The 26,631-nt window shown below is 42.1% G+C and overlaps 1 protein-coding gene across 2 annotated transcripts in view; it reads left to right on the top strand.

The window, feature by feature from the left end:
• ASTN1 (astrotactin 1) overlaps nt 1-26,631 on the top strand; it is a 307,337-nt gene that overhangs the window by 101,074 nt on the left and 179,632 nt on the right. For both annotated transcript variants that reach the window (XM_032160908.2, XM_032160909.2), the window contains exon 2: nt 5,227-5,414. In XM_032160908.2, coding sequence (XP_032016799.1) covers nt 5,227-5,414 — 188 coding nt within the window. The remainder of the gene's footprint in view (nt 1-5,226; nt 5,415-26,631) is intronic.

Below are 26,631 nucleotides of genomic sequence, written 5' to 3' on the forward strand. Positions count from 1 at the left end.
CCCCACAAAAAGTGCTACAAGCTCACAATCCACAAGCTAACATTAGAACAATGACTAAGGCTAATCTAAAAGTGATTTCATCTCACTCTCCTTCCCACTGCCTTTCCCTATCCCTGATTATTCTCTGCTGTGACTTTCCCTGCCCAAGATCTCATTATTCCAATTCTGTATTGCATGCAGAAGCTCTAAATTATCTTTCTTAGAAACCATGCATCTGTACCACCATGAATGAGAGCCTTTCTCACCAGCCTGAGGTCCAGTGGGAACATGGCCTGGGTCTTGAAGGCTCTGATCAAATCCTCCGAAGCCTGTCCCCCCTGTGTGCAGAGGGAAAGGAGAAGTGGAGTTTGGGTTAGGCTTAGAGAAGTTTTGCCATGGTTTGAGATATTAAACTTTTCTTTACAGGTGGTTATATGAAGCACAACCTTGTGGACTTAGAATCATAGAATGTCAAAGTTACAACAAAATCTTCAAGTTCATCGACACAGATCCTCCTTGTTCAGATGAGAAAACTCATATCAAGGCAACTCATTCAAGGTTACTCGTACCATACCTAGGCCTCCTCCACCTCAACTCACTATTTTAGTCATTGCAGACTATAGGATTAGAGTTATAGTAAGATCTTATTGAGTCTGGTTTCCTGCCATTCTCTTTCGGGGTCTTCGTAATCATTCTAAATTGTGGCCTAGTTCATTCCTCTGCTTTATAAAACCATAGGTGGCTTTCCATTAGTTCTGAACTCCTTAAGTGGGCATTCACCACGTTCACAGTTGTCACCAATCTGCATTTTTCGCTGCTGTCCTGGGCTATTCTTCTCCACCTCATCCCCCCTGCAGCTTAACTAGACCTCCTGTGGTTCTGCAAACATGTGTTATCCTTCTGTTCCTTTGTACACACTGTTCTCTTCATCTGGAATGCCTCTCCAACATTTTCTCCCATTTGGTTCCTTCCCATCCATTTATGCCCTGCCAAGCTCCACTCTGCATTCAGCACTGCTATTACTTCTTAAAGTACTTCATCATGATCATGTCTTAAGTTTTCTAATTAGATTGAAACCTCTTTGAGAATAGGGACCATGTAACACAATTTGCTGAATGTGGCAAATATAGTGTGCTCCAAAAATATGTCTTTTATACAAGAATAACTAGCACCCTGGTTTCCATAGATTCTGGGAAGTTCCAGACATTTAGGGGGTGCTGAGGGATGTGAGATTTGTGGAGGAGAAGAATGGACACACCAGAAATCAGGATAACTTCCCTTTCTTGATGTCTCAGTCCCACAGTGTGATGATGGCATTGGTGCTCCTGCCACCTGTGGTATCTTGAGATGATTGAGTAGGATCTCGTTGAGACTTTGCTTTTTCAGTACACTGTGAAAAAGGTTCTATCTGAGCCTCCTCGGCACCCTCAGCTGGCCTTGGGCAGGCGTAACTATCACCTCCCAAATTTGCTTTTACGAGCCTCATGGCAGGCTTGCATTGGTAAAGCGATTTCTGAGCATTTCCTCTTCCTGAGATATTCTGCTGGGATCCAGACCAGTATGATTACATTGATGTTCCAAGCTCTGATCTCAGTCCTATCGGTTAGGAAACTCACAAGACACTTACTGTGCCCTGTGTGGTTTTTCATTGGTTGGCCCAGGCCAGATGTAGCATACATAAGTAAATTCCTGGTTTAGCATTGTAGCGCTTCTGTGTCAGATCTGTCAGGAAAAAGAAAAAAGCCAAGGCAGATGCTATCATTAGGTAATTATCTTGAAACTGAAAAATGATGGGCACCCTTGGTAGGCATGGTGCCCTCTTCCTTCCATCCTTTGCCCTCTATGGTGAGTCTAGTCCAGGCAGAATCATGAACTCACTGTCTGTAGAGATGGGCATGAATAACCCACAGAGAGGTTCTGAGGGTTGGCCTGGAAGCCGAGGCCAGAGGCTGTGCTCTCAGCCCACCTCCCCATGGGGGTACTTTGTCAAACCTTCACTGTACCTGTTCTTCCATTGGTGCTACCATGCCTAGGACCCTGGAGCAAAAGACCTTCTTCCTCATGAAAAGCCTTGGGCTGCTAATAGGTATGGAACTTCTTGAGCTGATGAAATGTTCTGGGATTAGACTGTGGCTGCACAACTTTGTGAATATATTAAAAACCATCGAATTATATACCTGAAAAGGGTGAATTTTATGGTATGTGAATTATATCTCAATTTTCAAAGAAATCATGGGATATGAAGACCTACTATAAAAACTTAAAAGACTGCAACATAAAAGCTCCTAAATGACTACATGGATTTAGCTAGTCAAGTGTGCTGTCTGTCTGTGCATGCTCTGAGATTATGTTGTCTGGTGCGTGCGTTGCGGGTGGAGGGGACAAATTGTTCATCCACCTCAGCCTTTGTTCTGTGTCAGACTGGGGTGACCTTGGTCTAGGAACCTTGTCTTGCTTCCACAACGTTAACAGAGGTAATAAGCCTGACCTATTTGATGAGGATCTCCTGGGAAATAAAAATCTGGTTTGCCAAGTGCCTTAGAGGTATGAGGTGCTAGATCCTTCAGAATAGTTACAGGAAGGGCTGAGTGGCACTCAGATGTGTATGAGATAAATCCTACCCTGGGGTGGAACCGGTGCAGGCAGGAGGCTGGAGGTGTCCTGCTGTGGGTGATTTAATTGTGTCATCAGGTGCTCTGTTAGGAGCTATGACAGCTTGTGATTTTTATGTCTGGGGTTAGGAGACAGAGTTTGGTTTCCGCTGCAGTAACAGGACAGGCACTCACGGGAGGAGAGTGTGTTTCTTGGGAGGAGCCTTTGGGGCTTTGATTTGAAGGCATGAGTAGTGGTTGGAAGGATAAGCGCCCAAGTGGGGAATGGAGTTTGTGATTGTCAGGCCTCCTCTGAAGAGTCACGGGTCACTGCTGCTGCAAGCATGCACCCCCACAGACATGCCCACAGGTTTCTCCCCACATGGAAATCTGGAAGCCTCCTTAGTAGAAAGAGGGACTCTTTTCCTGGAGAAGTCTGTTCATAGCCTTGCTTAATGATTGAGGCCATGCTTATAGAAAGCCAAGACTGGGGTTCAGGGGATTGTCCGTCCTCACACCCTCTGCGCACTACAGCTTCCTGGATGCTTTGTCTGAGTTCATGGACAGCTTAGCAACCCAATGGGATGACTGAGTCCTCTAGGTGGTTAGGGAGGGGCCAAGGATGGAAGGGAGCTCTGATCCCTTCCTCTTTCAGCCCTGACCCACACTCTTAATTGTACCTTCTCCCTCATCTGTGGGATGGTAGGACAAGACAGGGAATCATACCAGTGTCTTCTGAGACAGGCTAATGACCTGTGGCTCATATAAAGCCTTCTATTTGCCCTACCCTTAGTGGACCAGCTGATATTCTTCCTTTTCCTCATCCTTATTCCCCTATCAATGCCTGAACATACTTCCCCTATTTCTCTACCTATTGAAAGGAAGTCCACTTGCCCGTCAAACCCATTACCAGTATCATCATCCTCAGAGGGTACTTTCCTCCCCTCTTCTACCCTTTACCCAGACAAGATTACTCTTTTCTTCTTCTGTGTTCCCATAAAACTTTGCCACTGGTGTCACACTTGTCACATTCACTCATGGTGGGCTGCTTTGTAGAATTTGTTGAGGATCTCGTTTAGATTAGTATCTGAGTGCCTGGAACAGTGCCTGTGCATAATACATGGCCAATTCATGCCTGTTGAATAAACAAACCAATCGATAAATAAATAACATCAGTTGTGCCCTCCCACAAACACTGAAATATATTTATAAACTCCATAAATACTTAAAATTGTTTTCCTTTTTATGGTTGTGGTACTTGATGAGAGAATACATTCTAAGTGTGTCTTATTAAATCTCTTTTATGTCTGTGAAATTATTATTTTTTTTGGCCAAAGGAATAAATTTTTGGAGAAGACGCCTTGTCTTCAAAATAAAATGGCCAGGCCATATGGCTCACATCTCTAATCCCAACATTTTGGGAGGCCAAGCTGGGAGGATTGCTCAAGACCAGGAGTTCAAGACCAGCCTGGGCAACATATGGAGATCCTGTCTCTACAAAAAATAAAAAAATAAATTAGCTGGGCATGGTGAGGTGTGTCTGTGGTCCCAGCTACTTGGGAGGCTGAGGTGGGAGGATTGCTTGAGCCCAGGAGGTTGAGGCCACAATAAGCCATGATTGCACCACTGCTCTCTAGCCTAGATGAGAGTGAGACCCTTGCTAAAAAAAAAGAAAAAAAAAAAAGAAAAATTTTGTAAAGCAATGGTTTACTAAACATGTGTTCAGCAGAATACTAGTTCCCTAGAAATTTGGGAGAGACTAGGTTAATCAGGTTTTTCTACTGTGTTATGTCTCGGAGCTTTGATATAATATTGCTTGAGAATGCAAAAGATAGGAACATACACACGGTGTATTTTGCAGTACTACCTTAGCACCAACTACAGTGCTAGGGGCATAGTCAGTTTTGGTATTTTGCTATTAGGTCATCGATGCTAGTCTCGTGCCTCAGTCTCCATCCCTGAGAACCAAGTGAGTGTGTCTGTGATAAGGGCCCGATTCTTCACTGTCTTATTCATGTATACCAATTCTGCTCTGCAAAACTGAAGAAAAAACTGAAAGGGAATTATAACATTACTTTCCCTGTCACAGCAAGTTAGCAAATATCTCCAGTGGACTATGCAGCAAATAATTGTGGTTTTAGAAATAACCTACCAGCCCCAGTTGCTCTGCAGTAACCTCCCAGCACTAGTCCATAAATGCCAGTTGTCTGCACAGTAATTACCAACTCTCTCCTTGGTAAATTTACGGGTATGTCTAGGAATAATTGCTGGGGAACTCATACTTTCAAATTTACAAGAGGCAAACAACGTTGCATTTACCTCAGGGGGTATCAGGTATTCAAACTGAGCTGTGTAAAAGATCATAGAAATAAGGGGAAGAACTTGAATTTTCACCTTGATATTTTTTTCAATGGGTGAGAGCCTGGCTCACTAGATTTATAGTGGGAAGACCTACGGGAGATAATTGACTTCTTCTCAGGGTCTCTTCTCTTCTTTGTGGTTTGGAGTAGCAGTAAAATCTGACCTAACTATACATTGTTGGAAACTTCTGTTGGCTTCAGACGAAACTGGCTAATTGGTACAAGTGGCGAGGAAGAAAATGAAAAACTTGGTCCCATCCAGATTCTCACCTGTGCCTTTGGTGTTCATCTTCTAGAGATCTCAGGGAACACAGAGGATATCCCTTTGGTGCGCTGGAGGCAGCAGTGGCTGGAGAATGGCACTTTGCTTTTTCACATTCATCACCAAGATGGTGCCCCAAGCCTTCCTGGACAAGACCCCACTGAAGAACCCCAACATGAGTCGGCAGAAGAGGAGCTGAGGATCCTCCACATCTCAGTCATGGTAAGAGCAGAACAGCCTTAGCCTCTCAGGCCATAGCTTACGTTACCTTGACATTAAGGGTCTTGGTGTCATAGATATCACTCTATCAGACCCAACTCTGTAATGATCATTGATCATCTTAATAAGTAAATTTCCCATTTCTGCGAAATGCATCCACCTGTGATGTAAGTAATAATTGTAACTATTTCTAACAGTACCATTCTCCAACTGTTTTCTCTAAGAACATGCTCAGATATGAAGAAACTTTAACAAACCAGAGATAATATTAGATCAGGGCAGCCAGGCACAGTGACTCACACTTGTAATCCCAGCACTTTGGGAAACCAAGATGGATGGATCACTTGAGGCCAGGAGTTCAAGACCAGCCTAGCCAACATGGTGAAACCCCATCTCTACTAAAAATACAAAAATTAGCTGAGCACACCTGTAGTCCCAGCTACTTGGGAGGCCGAGACCTGAGAATTGCTTGAACCCAGGAGGTGGAGGTTGTAGTGAGCCAAGATTGCACCTCTGTACTTCTGCCTGGGTGACAGAGTGAGCCTCTGTCTCAAACAACAACAAAATTAGATGAGGCTAATAGGTTGTTATAGATGGGAATTATCCAATTAGTATATTGGAGAATCTTAGAGTAGTTGCTCCACAAATGTTTGTTAAATGACTGACTCTCCAAGCTGCTTGCCACTACCAAGTTCTCTTTTCTCTTCTCCCAGCCAGGGGGAAGCCAGTAAACTGGCTTTCTCTCCTCTTACAATAGAGGTCATATGGGTAGACACTTGCACCTCTCTCTAGCTCAACTCAGATCCTTTACTATTAGCATTCCTTCTCCTACTTAGAAATTTGAAGCCTCAAAAAAAGTTGAAAGGTTCTTTCTAACATTGTAGGAACTTATATTCTAGAATCTCACTGGAAAGTAAGTGCTATGATGGCAGGCCAGGGTTTTTGTTTAGTGTTGTTTTGTTTACTGATGTGTCCCCAGCACCTAGAACAATGCATTCACATAGTTAATACTTAATTAATATTTGTGGAATAAATGAATGAATTTCCCAGTGAAGAGATGAATAAAACCTGTCACACTTGGTGTTTTATGTATTGATATTGTATTGGTAAACAAACACATTGTCTGCTCTTAGGGTAGCCTAATAGCAGGTTGAGACTTGACTGATTATTTATGAGCCATGTATATGGGAGAGTGTAGATTATTTCACTGTTAGGAAACTCAACTCAACTGTAATGATCATTGATCATGTTAATAAGTAAATTTCCCATTTGTGGGAAATGCATCCACCTGTGATGTCTTAGTTCAAACCTTATTTCATCTGTTGCTCTAGTACCATCACCACATGCTACTTAGTTTTGTGTATCAGACTGAGGGAAACTGAGTGCATTTTAGATATAGAAGAATGCCCATTATCCAAAGATGGAAAATCTCTCTATAAAATCTCTGATAAAATCTCAAAATGTAAGCCTTCTGTTTCTTCCTCAACCCGTGTCTCCATAAGTAAACTGGCTTGATAGTTTACCTGCATGTACACGAGGCACTTTGTTTAAACTATATGGCTGATGCAAATGTTAAGCCTTAATATCCAGATAAGGTCAGATGTCAGGCAGGTAAATGAGGTTGCTAATACTCACATTTACAAATTAATCAAGGTTTATAGCATGGGAGTTACAGTGCTTGCATATTCTTATTAAAGAACAGTGTTTTTCCTCTCTGAGAAGGTTGTCTTCTTTATCGTAGCTTGTAGTGTCCAGAGAGTGGTAGGATTCAGGCAGGTCAGCTGAATTGGTCCTGGCATTGACCGGAGTGAAGAATTTAGAGGCCAGATTGTCTTCAAATTTATAATATGGTCTGACTGAAAAGAAGGGCACAATGGTGGATTTCTCGCCAGCCATCCACATCCTGCCATCAGTGTGGGAAGCAATGGTGGTCATGGGTAGTTTTGTTTTGTTTTGGTCCGAGACCATTCCAAAGACCCAGTCTTTGTCACACTGATGAAATGTTTAAGGCAAAGAAAGGTATATAGAGATTTCCAAAAATAAATATTGTGATTATATTTTAAAGAAGGACCCTAAATAGAAGAAGTTGAGACAAACAATATGTCAGAAGGAGAGTCTAGGTAGGGCTGGGGGCATAGTGCGAGAATCTGCAGAAAGATAAACAGCCTGAAGCTTGTACTTGTCGCCGCATTGTATCTTCAGTGTAGGAAGCACCTACCATCTATCCCTGGAATTAGGTGCTCAATAAGTTCTCTAGAGAAGTGTGTGTGTGTGTGTGTGTGTGTGTGTGTGTGTGTGTGTTTGTGGGGGTGGGTATACTGCTGAGGGGATAGGAGCATCAAAATCTCACAAATCACTACTAAAGAACTTACTCATGTAACCAAACACCATCTGTTCCTCAAAAACCAATGGAAATAAAAAATTTAAAAAATATATATGCTGATCAAAAATGCCAAAGACTTTAGGAAATAGGTTGTGCCCTTAAAATAAAGCAACCCCTATGAAAAACCCTACATTTTAGTGTTTTTTCGAATATGATCCCCTGAGCAAGAATTAGTGGACAGTGGACACTGAAATGGAGAAAGAACAAGAGTCAACTTTAAACTTATCTCTGAGACCTCTCATATGCTACTTGTCACCAATGGCAGACCACTATGACATTTTATTTTTCAAATAAAATGGAAGAGATTATTCCTTCAGCTTAATTTTAATTTATTCTCTTTTATTTTTAACCAGGCTAAAGAGACAGAGGACAAAAGGGCATAGGCAAACGTAAGGGTGTGAAAGACTTGTGTTGTCTTTGGGTTGGCCTCTTGTATGTGGACAGGGCAACATCTCCATAAAAAAATCATGAAGGGCTTTGACTTCCACAGAACAGGAATCTCAGGATGAAGTGGAGATATAAATATTTCCTCCCTACCCCCTCCTTTCCCTGTCAAAGATGGTTTGGTTAGTGGAGCCTACTGCAGCCCACCTAGCTGTCTCATTGTCCTCCATTCCCATTCCATACACACACCCCACACACTGCCTTTCTCATCCTTAGGATTCTATTCTAGAAACAGTTTCACAGTCTGAAGTTGTGTATCTGCCCTCAGCTTAGAAATCAAGCCTGAGGGTATCCTGTTTGAAGATGTTGTTCCTAGAGTCTCTGATGGCTTCCTCCTAAGAGACCCCAGTGGTGGTAGACTTTATTTGACACACTTTATACCATACCCTTTGGAGGAAAGGTAGGCAGCTATTTGAAGCATCTGGATGACAGCATTATAAAAGCCAGAAGATAGCAAAATTCTTTGATTTGTAACAATATTGAGCAGTGAAATACACTTAAATTAAATCTTATTACCAAAACCCCTTTAGTTATGAAATAACAATAGCAAGACTATTTTTCATTAACTCTAATGATCAATATTGATACGGTTTTCAAATTGGATCAAAATAGCATAATTGGAAAAAGAGAAAAGATAAAGCGATTATCGAAACATGAATACATCCAACCTCTTCTGTTAAGAAAATGTGTAATTAAAAGCTTAACTAATAATCCTAAATATTCCCAATACGTGCAAGAGGGAATTAATGGTTTTATGAAAACCTTAAAGTTTACATTTCTCTCATTTTGTATGTATACTCTTTTATACATATTTCCTCAATGCAGAGACCACTGTTTATTTCTATATTTTGCATATATTATGTTTTGTTTTAACACAAAATATAAGAAATGAGAGAATGAGAAGCAAAAGAAACCTTTTTGGACCCTTATGGCATCGTATGAATGAGAATTTGCAAGTTCTCTTTTGTACCATGCCCAGTATAAATCGACCATCAGCAAAACTGTGGGCTTGCAGAAAGCCAATACCCCAGCTGGGAGCTGGGCAATTTAAAACTTTGAAAAACCTTTTGCTTTTCTTGTTTTTCAATCACATCCTAAAATTTTTGAATTATTTTTTCCAAAGAGGTACCATTTCTTCCTTGCGTAGAATAATTGGATTTCCCTTCTGAAATCTTACATTATTGCTTTGAGGGTCAAATGATGTATTTTAACCTCCTTGCATGATTCAAACTTGGCTGAAGAGATTTATTTCAAATTTTGCAAGATAGCTGACATTCAGAACTATGAAAGTACGCAAGGATACTCTTTTGCAAACTCTTGAACAAATGAAAGCAGAATCAGCAAATGAAAACTGAGTGTGAGTTTAAACCAAAAGTCAGGCAATTGGTCAGTTATAAGGCAAATGATTTACTCCATAGAAGACCAGGTTTCAATATGACTTCATGTCAGATATTCAAACTCTGTGTGGATTTAAATTTTCTTATTGTATTTGTGCTAATTTACCATACAGTGTACATTTTTCTTCTTAAAGTATGCAAACGAGTTTAATGGTGCACAGTAGAATTTAAATGTATTGTCTATATATTTCATCTTTTTAATTAAAGATGGCAGTGTTAATAGATTTCCTATATGCATATAGGTTGGTTAAGTACATTTTTCACAGCAAGTAGCCTTTCTAAAATTCTTTGGAGATATATAGATAGATAGATATGTAGATAGATAGATAGATAGATAGATAGATAGATAGATAGATAGATATAGATATATATGAAATTTTTCTATATTGATAACTCCCACTGGTAGAGAATATCTTTTGTGGTTCAGCCTTCTTAGGCACTGTTGTCGGGAAAAAAATCTTAGTAGCCCCAGCTGTTTGTGGCTCCTTGGCCAGTATCTGGAGGCCCCCATGGCCTTCTACTGCTGACCGCCATCAGAGGCCTTAGCCTGCCCCCAGGCTCCCTGTTTCTGGGATCTCCAGGTGAACCCAAGGTACAGAGTTCACTCCTGGGAGAAACAACGTTGGAAACACGACTTGGAGACAAAAGAGGCAGGTGCCATTATACAGTCCCAGAGTCCAGCAAATAAAATGGGCACTGTGGGAAGGTTCCAGTGTGAAAAAGTAGTATTTGGGGCTGAGTCAGTACAGAGCCCACAGAACACACCTATGGGAGCCACCAGGATCATGTTTCCAGGGCTGCATAACAACTTTCGACCAAAGCCTCCTCCTTGCCCTTACTGTTACATTCAAGTTCAGTCCAGTTGCCTGAGCATCGCAGGTGAGTTTGCTTGAAGCCATGCCTCATTTCATTCCTAGAGCACAGCCACTTCCAATGTAGAGAGGAGCAGTTCCAAGTGTGGCTGTCACTGTGTGTCATCAACACTATTAGGTTCTTATTAAGTGTCTGTGGGCACAGGAGAGAGGGCTAGATGTCTTTTTTGTCAGAGCCTTTTGCCTTCAGCAGATCTGTTACAAAAACTCATTAACAAATTCATTAATCAAGGTCACTTTTGCATCTTTATGGTCAATTTGTAGTATTTGTTTCATTCAACTTAGGATGCTCTAATTTATCAGGACCAGTCCTTCTCATCTTTAAGCAACAAATGGAGACATTTAGACATATTGTGTGTCACCAGAAAGGACAGAGATAGAGTAATAAGTCAGAAAGCACAAAAAGACAGGTCTTGATTCAGTTCAAAGAAGACTTTTCTTGCAATTCAAGCCATCCTTCATGGGACTGAACTGACTTACTGGTCATACTGCCCACATGCCAGGGCCATCACTGTGTATTTTACCTTCCATTAGGAAAGTTGTGGGCAGTTCCTAAGATAATCAGTAAGATCTCTTGAAACAAAACCTCTTTGCTCTTTGTTTCTGTCTGAAACGCTGATGTGCAAAAGCCTGGAGATGCCAGGGTCCATTTGGGGACTATGTCAAGTGCCAACTAAGGTTTGGCTTACAAACCTCCCTCACCTGGCAACATGGAATGCCCTGCATCTCTTGTCAAGATGCATTGGGCATAGGTATATATGAATTCATTCACCATTTGGGTTGCTCATCTATTCTGTTCTTGTTTGGTGCCCTTCCATATTCTAGTAAAGTGAGAGCTGAGATGTAGCGGAAAGACATGCTGGATTTACAGTTGGAAGAGTGGACATCATATGTTGGCTTTACCACTTTAGGTAATTTGCTGGACTTTTTGGAAGCTTCATTATCTCACCTATAAAATGAATGCACTGGTCAGCGTTTTTAGTTTTAGAGAATGAAGATCCACTGAGGCCTTCTCTGTAATAGAGTTGTACTGCAGAAATTCATATGGAGATAAAGGAGACAACACTCTCCTTATTTTAGAAAGTATATTCAAAGAGCAGATTTTCATGAAGGCTGGAACTGGGAAGCTGTTGAGGATCTGAGTGATTTTATCAGCCTTTAGCCTCCATAGCTTGTGGTTTGGCTCTTTCACACCTGTTTCTATTGCTCCTCTTGCTATGAATTAGCTTCTTTGTCTAGTCTATTCTATAAATCTTTCTCAATTGCAAAGCTTTTATGTGTTTGACACTCCATTTACTCATCAAGTCACCTCACTCATGACCTGTCCTGACTTTTCACAGCTTCACAGTGTTTCCAACTTTGTTCCCACTGCTGTTAAATGTCCTGCCTTCTTCCCTTACTCTAACTCCTTAGTGAAAGAAGCAGATGTATCTAATTTGTTACCATAGCCCCTGTTTGTTCAAAGCTTTCATATCAGGTTATCTCACAGGTGAATATGATCCTAGCCTTCCCCTGGTGGTTTTAGTGGGGAGGTGGGCTTATGTGGTACACTCCTGCTCCAGGCACAGGTCAGAGCCGTTTCCTTTAGCAGAGGCTGGAAAACTGATTTCATGATTTCTTGTTTTCAGTACAACAAGCAGACTAAGACCTAACTTATATAGATGTTAGGAGATGTTAGGAGAATCAAAATATAACATAGACACCGTCATCATTGTCATCATCATCATCAAAATCATGTTTTGCACGTACTATGTGCTAGACATTGTTTCAAGTGCTTTCAATATATTTTAACTTATTTTTTATTCTCACCACACCATAAAGTAGGATTTGTTGTTACTCATTTTGCAAACAAGGGGACTGAGAACATAACAGGCTATGTGATTTATCTAAAGGTAAACAACTATTAGTTTGCAGGACCATGAATTGAATCAAGGCAGTCAGCAGAGTCCAGACACTATACTTTGAGAAGCACTCCTCTCCTGACCCATAGTGAGCACACAATATATATTTAGTATGCGTCATTTCACCAACTTTTGATGTTTTGTTGACTTTTGACTGCTGAGATTCGTCTGACACTTTACTCCATTTTTATTTTGACACTAAAATGCTACAAGCACTAGGACCAACAACCATGATGGAACACAAATTTTCTTTCTGTGGCTACACCAGGCAGCTAACCCCAGAAGCTCAGACTCTGTTCAGCTTGGCTAATTCCACCTGCTAACCTTGGCTTCAGTCACACCACCTCACAGCTGGTGGTGGGTTTATTGGCAGGGAAGGGAAAAGGGTAGTTGGGGAATTCTAACCTAAAATTGTGAAAGTCATGTAACAGTGAACTTAGCTTCTTCATATACAAACTTTTGAATTTTTGCAGGAAATTTTTAGAAACTAGAAAAGTATTCTCAAAGCATTATGGACATATCATTGATTTTTTAAAATCATTGACTCATTCCTTCATTTAGATATTGATTATTTAACACTGTTTTCAGGCTTCAGATTTTTTTAGCTACTAAGTAGATAGGAAATGAATGACAAAGTTCTGCTTTCAGGGAGCGTTTAATCACATTATTAATGCTTACTATTTGAAGAGGGCCCTTGGCAGAACTGAGAGACAAGTAGAGTCTCCATCATCTTTTCCACTCCTTTTCAGGCTTTACATCTTCTTTGCAAATCTGTTTTTCTCTTTCCTGAAGTTCACAGAGGCCTCATGCTACCCTCATCTCTGCAGACAGCAAGAAAAATAGCTAAGAGGCCAAATTTTCAAAAGGATGCTGATGTCTTTTAACAAGTTGATGTAATATTCTGTTCAGCAATCTAGTTCACTTGATATAGAAGCTAGCAATTTACTTTCAAGTACTCAGTTTCAGAAATCCCTGAAGATCCTTTTGAAAATAGGAGTCATAATTTCCATGAGGTTTCAATCAATATTAGAAACTGGTAATATTCATACTAATAAAGCTATTGCTCACTAAGCCTTCGTTGTGTCTCCAGCACTGTATGGGACCATTTGCATACATACTATCAATCAATTTCCATAGCAACCTTGTGAAATAGCTATCATTTCTTCCATCTTTCAGATGTGAACACTGAGACTGAGAGAAAGTAAATTACAGGCCCAAAGTCACATAGGCTGTGAGAAGGGAAGCCAAGATTTAAGGCAAGTGTATCTGACTCCGAACTTGACTCTGCTACACAATTCTGCTACTTGGTGTTTATTAGGGTTGGATAGTTTCTCCAATTTTCCAGGTTATGGAATAATTTTGCTTCTTTTAGCTAGCACAGTAGAAACCCTTTATTTGAAGATTAGGAAGGATTTACTCATCATAGAGAATTGGACAAGATGCTGTCATGGTGAGGTCTATGAGCTGCTTCAGAAGGTGAAGGAAGAGCCGGATTGGTCAAGAAGACCAAATATTGCAGAGAAGCCTGAGATTGGCTCTGAGAAGACACTGGTCATTGAGAACCAACAAAGACTATAGTTTTATGGTGTTGAATTTTAGTGAGGCAGTTTACAGCAAGGGCTTTGCTTCAGAGAGACCAATTTAAATCTTAGTTCTGCCACTTACTTGATCTTTTTATTGACCTTGGACAAATTGCTTAATCACTCTAAACTCACTTTCCCTATCCATAAAATGGGAATAATAAATCCTACTTTATAGGGCTGTTTTAATTATTAAATGAGATGATTCTTATAAACCACTTCCTGTAGTGCCTGGCCTATAGGGAAGTACCCATTAAATATTAGCTCAGTAAATTCTTGAGGGGCCGTGTAAGCTGTCTGTAACAATCTTGCATACAATGTGTGACCCAGGGGCCACCAGCTTAGGGAGTCAGAAAAGCATCTGTGATCATGGCAACCTCTCAGAGGAGTCCTAGAGGATTGTGCTTAGGGAAAAGACCGAGGCAATTAGGGATATCAGGACAATAGAATAGGGCCATTACAAAGCTGGGATGCAGTCATGTCCATTCAGGGAATTGTTATGTCACTTCTGTTTCATTGTTTACAGGGTTTCCCACCAGGTATCTTATGATTTAGGATGATAACTGAGGTCTGGTCTGATAATTGACATCTGATACCTACCAGGTATCTTATGATTTAAGGATGATAATTTCAGCTCCAACTTCTCTGGAAGAACTTCATTTATTAATTTATTTTTTAATCAAACCACGCAATGTCATTTAGGGAATTCCATCACTGCCCGGGTATCCACACATACGAGATTGTTACTCTCATCCACAATGGGAAAAAGAAGACTTAGAGTAGTGGGTGATGCTCATGGCCAGCACTGATGTAAGAACTCAGAGATTCTGAGTCCTGATGCCATTACCTTTTCTCCAGATCACACTATCTTTCCCCTACCCTCTGTCCATCTCTAAAGTTTAGGGTCTGTCTCACAGACCCGAGGTCACCTTTAAATCTGATCTCAAACTCATACCCATGGGCCTTGGCTGGAGACAAATTAGATTTAGGTATAGTAAATGTAGCCAGCCATGTGTCCATGGAGAAAACCCTAATATGGACAATGGCAGGAATTATCTAGGCCAGGAGTCTATAAAGGAGCAGATGTTAAACATTTTTAGCTTTATAGGCCATCCAAGCTCTTTTTCAACTACTCATCTCTTGCCAATGTAGTGCCCAAGTAACCATACACAGTATATAACTGAACGCATGTGGCTGTGTTTCAATAAACTTTATTTACAAAAACAGGCAGTGGGCCACATTTGTCCTGGAGGCCATAGGTTTGCTGACCTAAATCTAGTACATTCTCCTCATTTTGTCTGCAGAACCCACATGAAGACTACAACCTAACAACTCGGTGGAAGCTTTAGGGTTCTATTTGCAGTGTGAAAGACAATAATTTGCTAGTTTTAGACAGACCCCCACGGATTGATTATAGTTGTCACTTAAGGCACTGACAAAAATTGTTCTTGCTAGAAATTCAAGACATGTGGTATTCACAAATTCAGGTGAAATGCAAGCACATTAGCTTCTCCTGAGAGACACTGATGAGTTTAGCAAAGACAGATGTTAATGAAAACAAAACTATGCTTCGACTTGACAAGAAAAGTATTAACAGGATACTCAATAGCAAATATGCTGTTTTTTTTCCCTGTGAGTCTGATGGCTCCTGCTTGGTTTCAACTTTGAGTACACAGTAGAAATGTGTGACATGCCTGGATATGCTAAAATACCCCCTTATAGCAAAACACTTCGTATAAATATATAAGAATAGAAGCAGGATTATGCTTCCAGACATTGATGTCATAATAAAGTTGCTTTGTGTGAGGACTGTTACGTATCTTCAAGAGTTAGTGGTAGCTCTTGGTCTTGCTGATAAAGTTTAGGGTGAACAAAGCATTTTTAGCCTTGCCTTATAAAATTAGCTGTGACACATTTAAGTATCTGCTAAAGTTTGTTAAATGGCTTACCTATGTGAGAGGCAGATGTCAGTAGCCTTCCCCAAGATTGCAAGGGGTCTCTCTCTATAATAAATCTAGGAAAGTCAGGTGCCTCTTGCTGCTGCCTTGCTATTTATGATTTCTCTCCTGATGATACCTCTATCACTGCTGCTGATGTCCCTGAATAGCAAAGGATGAGTCAAGTAGCCTTCTAACTTGGGATGAATCAGATGTCAGTTTATTAATATGTTGTACTATGGCTGACAGTAGTGGGTGCTTCACAGAATCGTATCTGGGGCCTGCTGGGCTTTGGCTCCCAATTCTGAAATTTGGGATTTGTATAACTGCTTAAGGTGGCCTGAGATGTGAGTTCTGCTACCCTAATACCATAAAGAAGACAGGGCTATATGAGAGATCCATATGGGATATCAATCATCAGATGCTTATGAAAGGATTCAACCTTCATTTCCTCCATGTCTGTATCTTGTCTGAGGAAGAAGTGGGAAGGATTCGGGACTTAGATATATATGCCCTTGTGATTTGTAAGGGTGCACATGTCATAATTTGGCATTTGTGGGTTTCAGACACATTCTTACATGAGGTAAGCTATCACATAGAACAAACTTAGAAGAGCTCTGTGTCCCAACAATGATGTTAAAGCATCCATCTTTTATTCTCTTTTTATTTCCTAAGTGTCATGGAATGTATACATCCCAGTCATTATTCCTAGGCTTTCAGCTGGCTGTGTCCATCCCCAGCCCCTTTCCTCAATGCTCTGTGGCTCAGGGTGAACAGCCTTGGCCTCTGAGGCCCCCAGTCTTTCCACGGCAGGACCACCCTCCTTGGACTCCACCTTGGGTTTGGATAAGGCAGCACCAACAGGTCCCAGCCAGGGCTCTGCTTGTAGCTTTCAAAGCAGAGTGACGTGGGCCTAGGACTCAGCAATCCTCACACAGAGTGCATTACATCTTCTTCTCACTTGTGACGAAAGCTTGCTGATGAGGCAAGCAGCCTAATATTGGGATAAGACTACTGGATTTGAAGTCAGGAAGCTTTGATTGTAGACCTTTTTCTCTCAAAAACATGTGAAACTTCAGGCAAGCTCCTTGACCTTCCTGAGCTTCAGTTTGCTCATCTACATAGGAGAGGCTGGAATGAGATAAGTGTTCTTAAAACTTTGGCATTCATGTTTTATTGGCATATTTTTATGCAACCTCTGTTAGTATTTTCTGAATATTTTTATTTAAATTGACTCGCTTTTTCAATTTAAACTTATTTTGGCCTTAGCTGAGAGAAATATGTCAATAAAATCAGGGGTTTGATGTTATAGTTGATTATTTCAATACAGATTAGGCAAATAGTATTTTATACAAATAAATGATAACATAAACATGTCCCACCGCTTTAACAGCAATTGGAACACCCATACCAGGAGCACATAGATGGGCTATGTCCTGTTCCTTGGGAGTCCTGGGCTAGCTGAACTTGTAAGTTGCCTTCAGCTCCCACATTCTAGGAATGTGAAAGTGAAGGACATATGGGACACTAGCAATCCCTGGTTGACACAGAAAGAAATGCATGAAGAAACTTTCTTCCATTCCCTGCAGCAACTCTGCTTTTCTTTTTTCCATTTATGAGTATGAGGTGATGGTCTATGGGCAATATGCTGGGCTTGGCAGGCTTGTATACTGGTTGGTTTGGATGGAAGAAGTTCCATCCTGGGAGGGAGCTATCACATCCCATTGTGAATCTTTGACTGGTCTGTTGGAGGGAGCCTGGTGACTTTGAACCCTTCACATGGCCCAGTGGGGGCTCTCTGCAGGTGCCTTTGGTCTGTGAATTGCTGGTTCAGAGCCATAGCCTTCAGCCAGCTCTGCTCCTCTGTGTCTCCAGCGAGTCTCTCTAGACATACTGTAAGCCTCTGCTAGCATGAAGTACTCTAGGAGCCTCCCAGGTTTGATTTAGGATGGAGTGGCTCCCCAACATTAGGGAGCAGGCCAGGGGAAGAGCCTTCAGCTCCAGCTTTGGGGGATTTGGGAAGGGGAAATCTCCCAGAATTGCCTCTGGAGCCTTTGAATACTCCCGGAAGGAGACATTTATCCTCCTCCCTAAAATGACTCAGGTAAAGCCGGAGGCAGAGTGATTCTTGGCAGGTTCAGCCCAGCCAGCCTTTATATAATATAATTCTTTCTTATGGAAGTGATTGTTTCAGTTGCCCCATTCCCAGGATAATAGTTATGCCTTAAGGGGGAAAAAGTATTTACTTTAGAAGGGAACTTTCTGGCTGGATGGTGGACTCTGCCTTACTGACTAACCATGCTGGGACCTGCAGGACATCTCCCAGATTCCCCTTTTGGGCCGGCCTCACTGGTTCTCAGGAGAGTCCCTGCATCAGAGGAAGACAAGGACAAGTCAGTCCCATGTTGCCATTAGGAGTGAGACGCTCCTCTGAGGTGCTGGAGATTCAGCACCTTTTCCTCTTTCTTGCTTTCCTCTTCTACATCCTGAGCCCCTCTGGCGGCCGCCCTTTGAGAGTTCCTTTGCCTCTTTGATCAGGCTTGATTCTGAAGTTCGTTTTCACCTGATTTCATCTAATGAAAAAAGTTAAGAGTGGGAAGTGGGCCATGTAGCTCTTCCTGTATGATACTGTAAGTGCATTCAAAGGCCTGTATTTTGCATCCAGAAATTTTCATCGGCATCTGTGCTAGATGCTGCCTCACCTAGCTAATCATTCCAGGTCACTAGGGTTGAAGAGAAAGAACACTCCAAAGGAAAATGACTTCGCTTGAAGATCTTCTAAACAAGTAGTGCATTTTCATTAGTTAGGGACAGATGGATCTCAGTCTTCCCATTCATTCTTATTACCCAGGTTTCCACTTTCTGTACCTGCAGACTTGCTGTCCTTATGCCCAGCATGGTCATGGGATCCTCTTCTTGTGCCTTCCTTTTCACCATGCTCTGCTCATTTTATTTTGTAAACATCTCTAGAATCCCTCTCTTCTTTCCCTCTCTACTACCATTATGAGTGCAGATGCCCCTCACCTCTCACTGGACTGATACAGTGGTTTCCCACCTCTTCACTCTTGTCTTCTGACTTGTTTCCCTAAAAAAATTCCCTTCAACTACCATCAGGCTGAATCTAATGAAATGCAGCTTGAACTATGTCCTCTCCCTGGTGGAAAACCTTGAGTAGTTTCCTCCATTCAGAAGGCTAACTTCCAGCATGTTAAACCTTTCATGCTTGACGCTCGTCTCCTCCACTCCTTGCCTTCCCCTCTGTGAGCTACCCTGACCATCAGTCATATTTTATGGACCTCTCTTGCTATTTAATACTTCTGTGATTTCACTCATGCTGGCCTTTGGCTGAAAATGTCTTTCCTCTCCTCTGAGTGAGGTCACCTCTTTCTACTCTTTTTAAAATTCAGTTTTGCCCCATGACTCCCTCTAGGAAAATATTTCTGACCCCCTTTTCTCTCTGGGCTGGGTGAAGTAGTTTCATGCAATTCCTAGTGCATATTTCTGCATCATCCTTACCTGTGAATAAGCCTATCTCCCCTGAGTGTAAGCTCCTTGCTGGGAGGGATTATGCTTCTCTGGATCCTAGCCAAGGGCCTGGCCTTTTGCTAAGAGGCTGAAAGGGACTTTGGGAATGGACAGACAACTTTGCAAGGAAGGCTGAGCAAGTCTGATAATATGGAGAGCTGAAGCTCAAAGAGGTTAAATGGCTGAATGGCTGGTCAGTGGCACTGTTGGGATGGGGAGCAGGTGATCAGTCAGTGTATTTTCCCCTCTGTTCTGTAAGATCTTCAGCAAAATGTTCTCCTCAGGCCTCATCTGTGGTCCTGTGGCTCCCTTTTCTCCACTGAAACCTCACATCTCTTCCTCCCTTCACATATTCATGGAACAGGAACCTTAGGGGAAGGCTGTCACACACACCAGAGGTGGCTAGATCATGAGGCCATCTCACTCTCCCTCTGTATGTGTGTGCATGTATACATATAACTTTTTAAGTTGATACTGAGCAAAATTACTATGAAAGGTTTTCAGAGTGGGAACTTTAGTTTTGAGTGTCACGAGGGTGGGATGGGACCACATGGTGTTCTGCAATGAAGAGGGCCCCTCCCAGAGCCCGAATGTCCAGGAAGTCCCTGACTCAGCCTTCTGGGCAAAGCCAACAGCTCCTCGTTTTCCTGTCCTCAGTGGCTGCTTTCACACTTCTACTACAGTGTCATGATGGCTGGTCTGTCTGCATCATTTGTAAGATGTGCCAAGTGCATTTGGTACTAATAATAGGTAAATTGCTGAAAATTGTGACTGGTTTTCTTTTCTCCATTAGAGTGGAGTCAAAGTTATAAATGCCCTATAATAAGGTCATTCTCACTCAAGTTACATTGTGTGATATTTTGCTGACTGAGAGAGAAAAAATTGGAGTTACAGCTGGTGCCAGGGGAACACTGAGCCTTCAGTGTGCCAGTGGGGTCTACCCGGTTTGTAGCCTGTATCTCTCATGGTGTGGTGGCAGAAAAAACTATGGAAAAGTGTTGGTCCTGACAGTGTTTGGTTCTCCTGTTAAGCCAAATTTAATTTCCCCAATTATAGAATGAAGTTAAGAAGAACTTCTCCATCCTACCTGCAGTCACTCTGCAGAAACAGAAATATAAACGCAAAATTAGCACTTTCATTTCTAGGAGAAGGGACTTTTATTTTTCCCCCATTCACTTTGTAAAGCATGTAGTACAGCTACATGTATGTAGATATAATTAGATTCTAAATAGACATTTTTAATGTGATTACAAGTTTTGACTTCTCTGGTGGTGATACTCTATTCCTGCAGCCCTCTAAGGAGTGGAGCAAGAACAGTTAGATTAACGTTCAGGTTAGTTTATTTTACTAGAAAAAAAATCTGTCACTGTAAGTGAGCCTTCAGTTGTCTCACAAATGCTGGCTAAAGACACCAAAAGGTAGGAGCTAGAGTGAGGTTGGGTAAAGAGAAGTCTTCACACGCTCTAAAAACACAGCCGTATCCTCTGGGTGATGTATCATGCACCTTGCATTTGAGCATCCTCATGGGAAATGAAACCACCACCTTGACTAAAGTTGACTTTCTCCTGGGAGGACTCCTTGACCAAGGGAGTGCCCCTCAGAGCTATCTAGGAGCCAGCAGAAAAGAAGGAAGAGGGATTTTCCGATGGACGTCTTCAGTCTGAACTCACCAATAGTGTGAACATAATGCTGTTTGTGTTTTGTCAACCTCGGCAAGCCAGCTGAATGTGCCTCCCTGGAGTTAATCAAGCCATGTAGCATTCACTGAGTGTCAGCCCCGTGCTGGACATTCTGCTAAGGCTGGGGCTATGGAAGGAATTTAGAAGGTGGTCTCTGCCTGCAAGTCCAGTCAGAGCCATGATATGGGGAGCAACAGAATTAGGGATTAAGGATTAATTGAGAAATGTCCACATATGCATTAGGAATTGGAATGGAACGATATGTCTGAGGATCAGAGTAATCAAAGTTGGTTTCAGGAAGGAGACGGATGTGTGCTGGGACTTGAAAGCACAGAAAGGGCATAGGTAGGGGAGATATAAAGAAGGACATTTCAGGGAAATGAGAGAGCAAAGGTTCAGGGATAGGCAGAAAAAGACCTATTACCCCATGCCTGCCCTTTCTCCCTTTTCCTCCCCCTCCCCTGTTTTTCTCTCTTTCTGTCTCTCTCTCCCTTACAACAGAACTGAATGTTAAGAATAGAAAAAATAAATCACAACTATTAAAATGTAGAAAGAAGAAACTCTGTGAACACTATGATCTGAATTAATTTATAATGATGTTGCAGGTTGGCTGGGAATGACCCCATGGGTTCAGGAAAACAGGTACAGAATTAAGCAACTGGCCCAGTGGATGATGTCAGCCTTGTCAGTTGCCTTGGAAGCAAGAACCCCTGACTGCCTTTGTATCACTCGAATGTCTCTGGCTGACCTATGGATTCCCTGCATGATCGAGCCACTCATCAGCAAATCAAAACCTGACAAACAATAGCAAAGTTGAGCCTTTTGTCACTTTCCCTGGCAGGTGGAGAAGAGCTGGGGCTTAATTTCCAACTTCCCTTTGCTCCAGCCTATCTTTGGCTGGTGAGCGCCAGGCCTGCGCCCGAGGTCCTGGCGGGAGTAACCAGCATTTGGCTGTTCTGCTGGGAACAGAGGGGGCCATGGTCAGCTAGTGAAGAAATCAGGCTTAAGTAACAGACCCTTTACCTGCACCCCACTCCATCACAACCCCCATCCCCACCTCAAAAAACAAAACAAAACGAACAACAACAACAAATGCCAGTACAAGAGAGGAAGCCTGAAAAAAACAGAAAAACAAAGCTGACAGCCTGGGGCTATGGGTGGGTGGGATGCCAGGGAGAGAGGAGGTAGGACAGGGCAGTTGGGTGTGTGTGTGTATGTATGTGTGTGTGTGTATTATTTTCATTTCTTAAAATTAACGATGAGAAGGATTTGAAGACTTGTACAGTAGCTTTGCCAGCAAAAAATGTAATTAGCTGAAGACAATATGCTGCTGATGTTGGAGCTGGTGGCTTAACGAAGCCCGTCCTAATGAGAATATCAGTACCTCATTCAGAGATTGCCTTCACAAACCAGGCCTCTTCTTCAGATTTTGTGCTTGATTAGTTCCAGAGAAAAAAATTCAATTTAATAATTTTTTAAAGAGGGAGAAATAAGAGCCACAGCACTCAATGTGGGGCCCCAAAGAAGACTTTTTTGACTGCCAGGGTTTCTCCTCCTTCCCCTGTATGATGCCAGACAAGGCTTGCTGGCAAGGAATGAAGGGCTTGGAAGGGATATTGGCATATGATGCTCTAATCGTGTTCGTACGTCAGCATCTCTTCTCAGCCCTTAATTTCCTCTTCTGTTCCCTTTGCTACAATTCTTGAGCTCTAATGTGCATCTTACTTGGATGCCAAGATTGAGTCATAGCTGGAATGGTACAAGGGATAAGACCATGGATACCCATTGTTCTCCCAGGGTTTTGATTAGAATTTGGGGCCTATGATTAGAATTTTCTGTAGTGGGTCAAATCAGTTACCAGTTGGAGGAAGTTTATGAGCACAAAGCAATGTATACAAGTTTTGTTAACCTCTGTTTTTGACTAGCATTAAATGACTTGCACTAGGAATGGCCGTTGTCATCTTTTGGGTTCTAATGCAAAACATGGCCTGTGGGCTTTCTCCTATCTTCTCCAAATCTATCAGCTAGCACAGCGTTTTTTGTGTGACCTGACTGTAATGAAGTTCCTAGTTTCCCTGAAAGTTAAGTCTAACATTTCTCCCCAGTCTGTCTTATATGTGTGTTGTTATATTGTGGAAAATGTTTATTGTTCTTCTTAGGTCTCCCATCCCAGAACAGGGCTTACAGAGAACAAAGAGACCAGAGTCTGTGTGCATTAGTGCCAGACTGTTTTCAAGGAAATGGTTGAGCGTCTGTACTCTCAGACTCTGAAGACAGTTGATTTCACTTTACATCTACCCAAGGCCGCAGATATCTCCACAGAATTTTCGCTGCCTGTGTCAAAATGACAACCTGACAAATGTGACCCTCCCTGGCCATATTGGTTAAATTATTGTTTAAAATGTTGTATTTGGCCAATCCAATGATCAAGCTTAACTGGAGAAGATTGCAGGCATCTGGCATCTGGGACAGGCAGTGTAGACAGTACTGAATGTAGACATTTAGGGATCCTCACTTGCATAACCTCGAGAATTAGTTGTAGAAGCAAGGGAGTCTGGGGTTTAATTTAAAGAAAATGGGAAGTTGCGTGATTAGAGCCCAGACCACAGTGGTGGGCTTCTTTCTATGTGACACGGTCATAAAACAACATCATTAATGTCAGTGGTTGAGTATTAGTTTGGCCTCATACTACTATGTAAACTTGGATAAGTTACTTTCTAAAAATGGAAATTGTAATTTTTACTACTTACACTTATTGGTAGGACTAAATAAAATAATGAGTATAATTCATTAGGTGCTATGTCTGGCATGTGGTAAACACAATCAACAGTAGTTATCATTAGTATTACTTCTTTATTGTACCAGTACTCTAGGAATAAGGCAGTGTGTGAATAGATGAACAGAATGAGGCAGGAGTTTGGAGGAAGAGTTAAGCACATGTAATGGGATTAACTGTAGGAAGCTGAAAAATGCTTAATTCTTTCATAGTGGTTTGTGGACTTTGAGATCATCACAAAACTAACCATCAGCTATGTGATCTTTACCTCTCCCAGGCTAGGGATTGTGCTGCTGGAAATCCCACTGTAAAAGAGAACGGGGCAGGATCCTTGAATACTTGACTGGATCCTGTCACACCAGACCTCACGGCAATCATGAAAATCAAGTTGTACCTCTATATGTGGGACAAGAATATGATCAAGGCCACACTCCATGTGAAAGGCCTTCTACCTCCACCCGGACTCGCAGGCATCTCTGAATAGTGCAGCCTTTAAGGATCCATCTCAGTGTTAGCTGGAGAGGAAATGGATCTTCAGGATCTTCCCTGGTTCAGATAGTGATACTGATGAATATGTGCCAAATTCAGAGAAATCTTGACATCTTGACCCTCTTTCGCCTCCTATTCCCAACTAACTATGTTATAGGCTGTTTATATCTGAAGTCACTGGAATCCCTACACATGCCCTGCATAAGGTCTTCCTGCAGTGACTAGTTTTTAATGCTGTTGATTTTCATGTACTCAGCCCCAGCTGCTACCTGTGGAGCTATCAGCTCTCTGAGAACCTCTTTTCCCCGGTTAAGCTGGGCTGCCTGACTTTGAGGAAATGGGAGGAAGAGGGATTAAACAACTCCTTTATGATCAGAGAAAAACAGGGATAAAGTCTAATGGTCATTAGCATATACTGTGCCCACTGCCTCTTCTGTTACTTGTTCAATAATTCCCTTAATGTTTGGTCCTAATGGAATAGATTATTGTTATTATTTTATATCGTCAAGATCACCTACTGCACAAAAACAAAGAAGAAAGGAGGAAAGGAACGTGGCCCAGAATAGGCATTGAGCATTATCCAGCTGGCGATATTTATTTATTGGCTTCATGCTTGGCTTGTGAAGTTTTGAAGGGCTGGTGCCCACAGCCCATGGAGGGAGCCTGTCTCATGCAGCTCTGCTCATGAGTTGCTGAGACAGCGACCTGGAGTGCTTCTGCTTCCGCGTGGACCCTTTTATCTTCCAGCCTGTCTGTTGTGCATAATACACACATTTGTGCATGTGCATGCACACTGATATCCACACACATGGGTTATATGTGGGGCCAGCCTCTTAACACATAATACTAATTGGGGTGCCATCCATGATGTCTGACTAGGCAGCGTCATCTCTCAGAAAATTATTACGTCTACATCCAGAGGGATGAAGCACCTCAGCTCTGCCCAAGTAGCCTGATTCCTTACTGGTCTCCCACACTGCAGAGGTCTAGGTCAGCCTTTGGAATTAGGGATCTATGGGCTGAAAACCCAGCCCATGACGAGCTGCTTCTCTGTCATCCTGCTTCACCCAGCCCTGCTTGGCCTTAACATTCTCGTTAAGGCCAACAACAGGTAACTGTAGCTACTAATGATGAGAGAACTCTAAGCAGCTCACGGACAGATGCACTCCTTTGCTTTTCTTTGGGAAGACAGAGTCAAGGGTCTGAGGCAAGAAAAAAAATCTCAAGAACGGAAAAAAGCAGTTCTATAAACAGAATCTGAAAGAGTACAACTTGAAATAGCCCAGGCTGACTCTAGCACATTAGCCTCCAGCCACTGTCCCTGTAGGGCTTCAGGCTCTCGTTAGACGAGACTCCTAAAGTCTCATACAGGAATTGAAGACAAACTTTCCAGATTAAAGAAGAAAGACGATCAAACCTAACGGTCTTAAAACTTTTAGAGCTAGGAAAAGCAAAATTAAACACAATTAAATTAAAAAGTAATTAAAAAGCTAGAGAGTTGAGTTTCCTCCTGAGAAGAGCATAGCCTCTTTAGGTTTGAAGGACTCAAATACCAACCTACTTAACCTTGAAAGCCTCTTGGTCTTAGCCTTTGCCTCTTGTTTGTGGAAGGTTGCCTAGTCCCTATATTTACCCACCAATGGCATTTTAATGAGACAGAGTTGGGGGACTATCCTATTTCTCTCCCAAGCCTTGGATACTTGGTCCTAGGGGCATGGGGGAAGGGGTTGCTGAAGCATCTTGAGGCAGCAGTCAGCAGTAGTAACTGCCCCAGTAAGAGGTTAATCAGGCAGCGCGGGCTGGGCCCTGCCAGTGGGGCATGCAGTTCACACCAGGAGCCCCAGAAGACATATTGAGGCCTCTTAATTAATATGGTGGCCCGTGGCAATTGGAAAGCCTTTCTACACGATTAAAGACTTCAGAAAACCCCCAAGGGGAGGTAATGTTCCTAATAATTTATAAATCGAACTTGCTACTTAATATGCTTAAAGTGTTTTCTTTCACTTGTCTTTCATCTGCGAAGGAAATGGGCAGGGGATAATGGATTTCTATTCACCAACCACCACAGAAAAGAGAATCTGCCAGAGAAGCAAGGACATTTTCTCTTCCAGTTTGGGCGACTCCTTCTGGCAGGAAAGGGATCTTCATGGTCAATAAGGTGTTAACACAATTTTCATGACATCCACTCATTTCAGAGGCCTTTGTATGCAATTGGGGAAGAGGGGATCTGCTTGTGA

Source organism: Hylobates moloch, unplaced genomic scaffold (assembly GCF_009828535.3).
Source record: "Hylobates moloch isolate HMO894 unplaced genomic scaffold, HMol_V3 SCAFFOLD_8, whole genome shotgun sequence".
In the NCBI taxonomy this organism is placed as follows: domain Eukaryota; kingdom Metazoa; phylum Chordata; class Mammalia; order Primates; family Hylobatidae; genus Hylobates; species Hylobates moloch.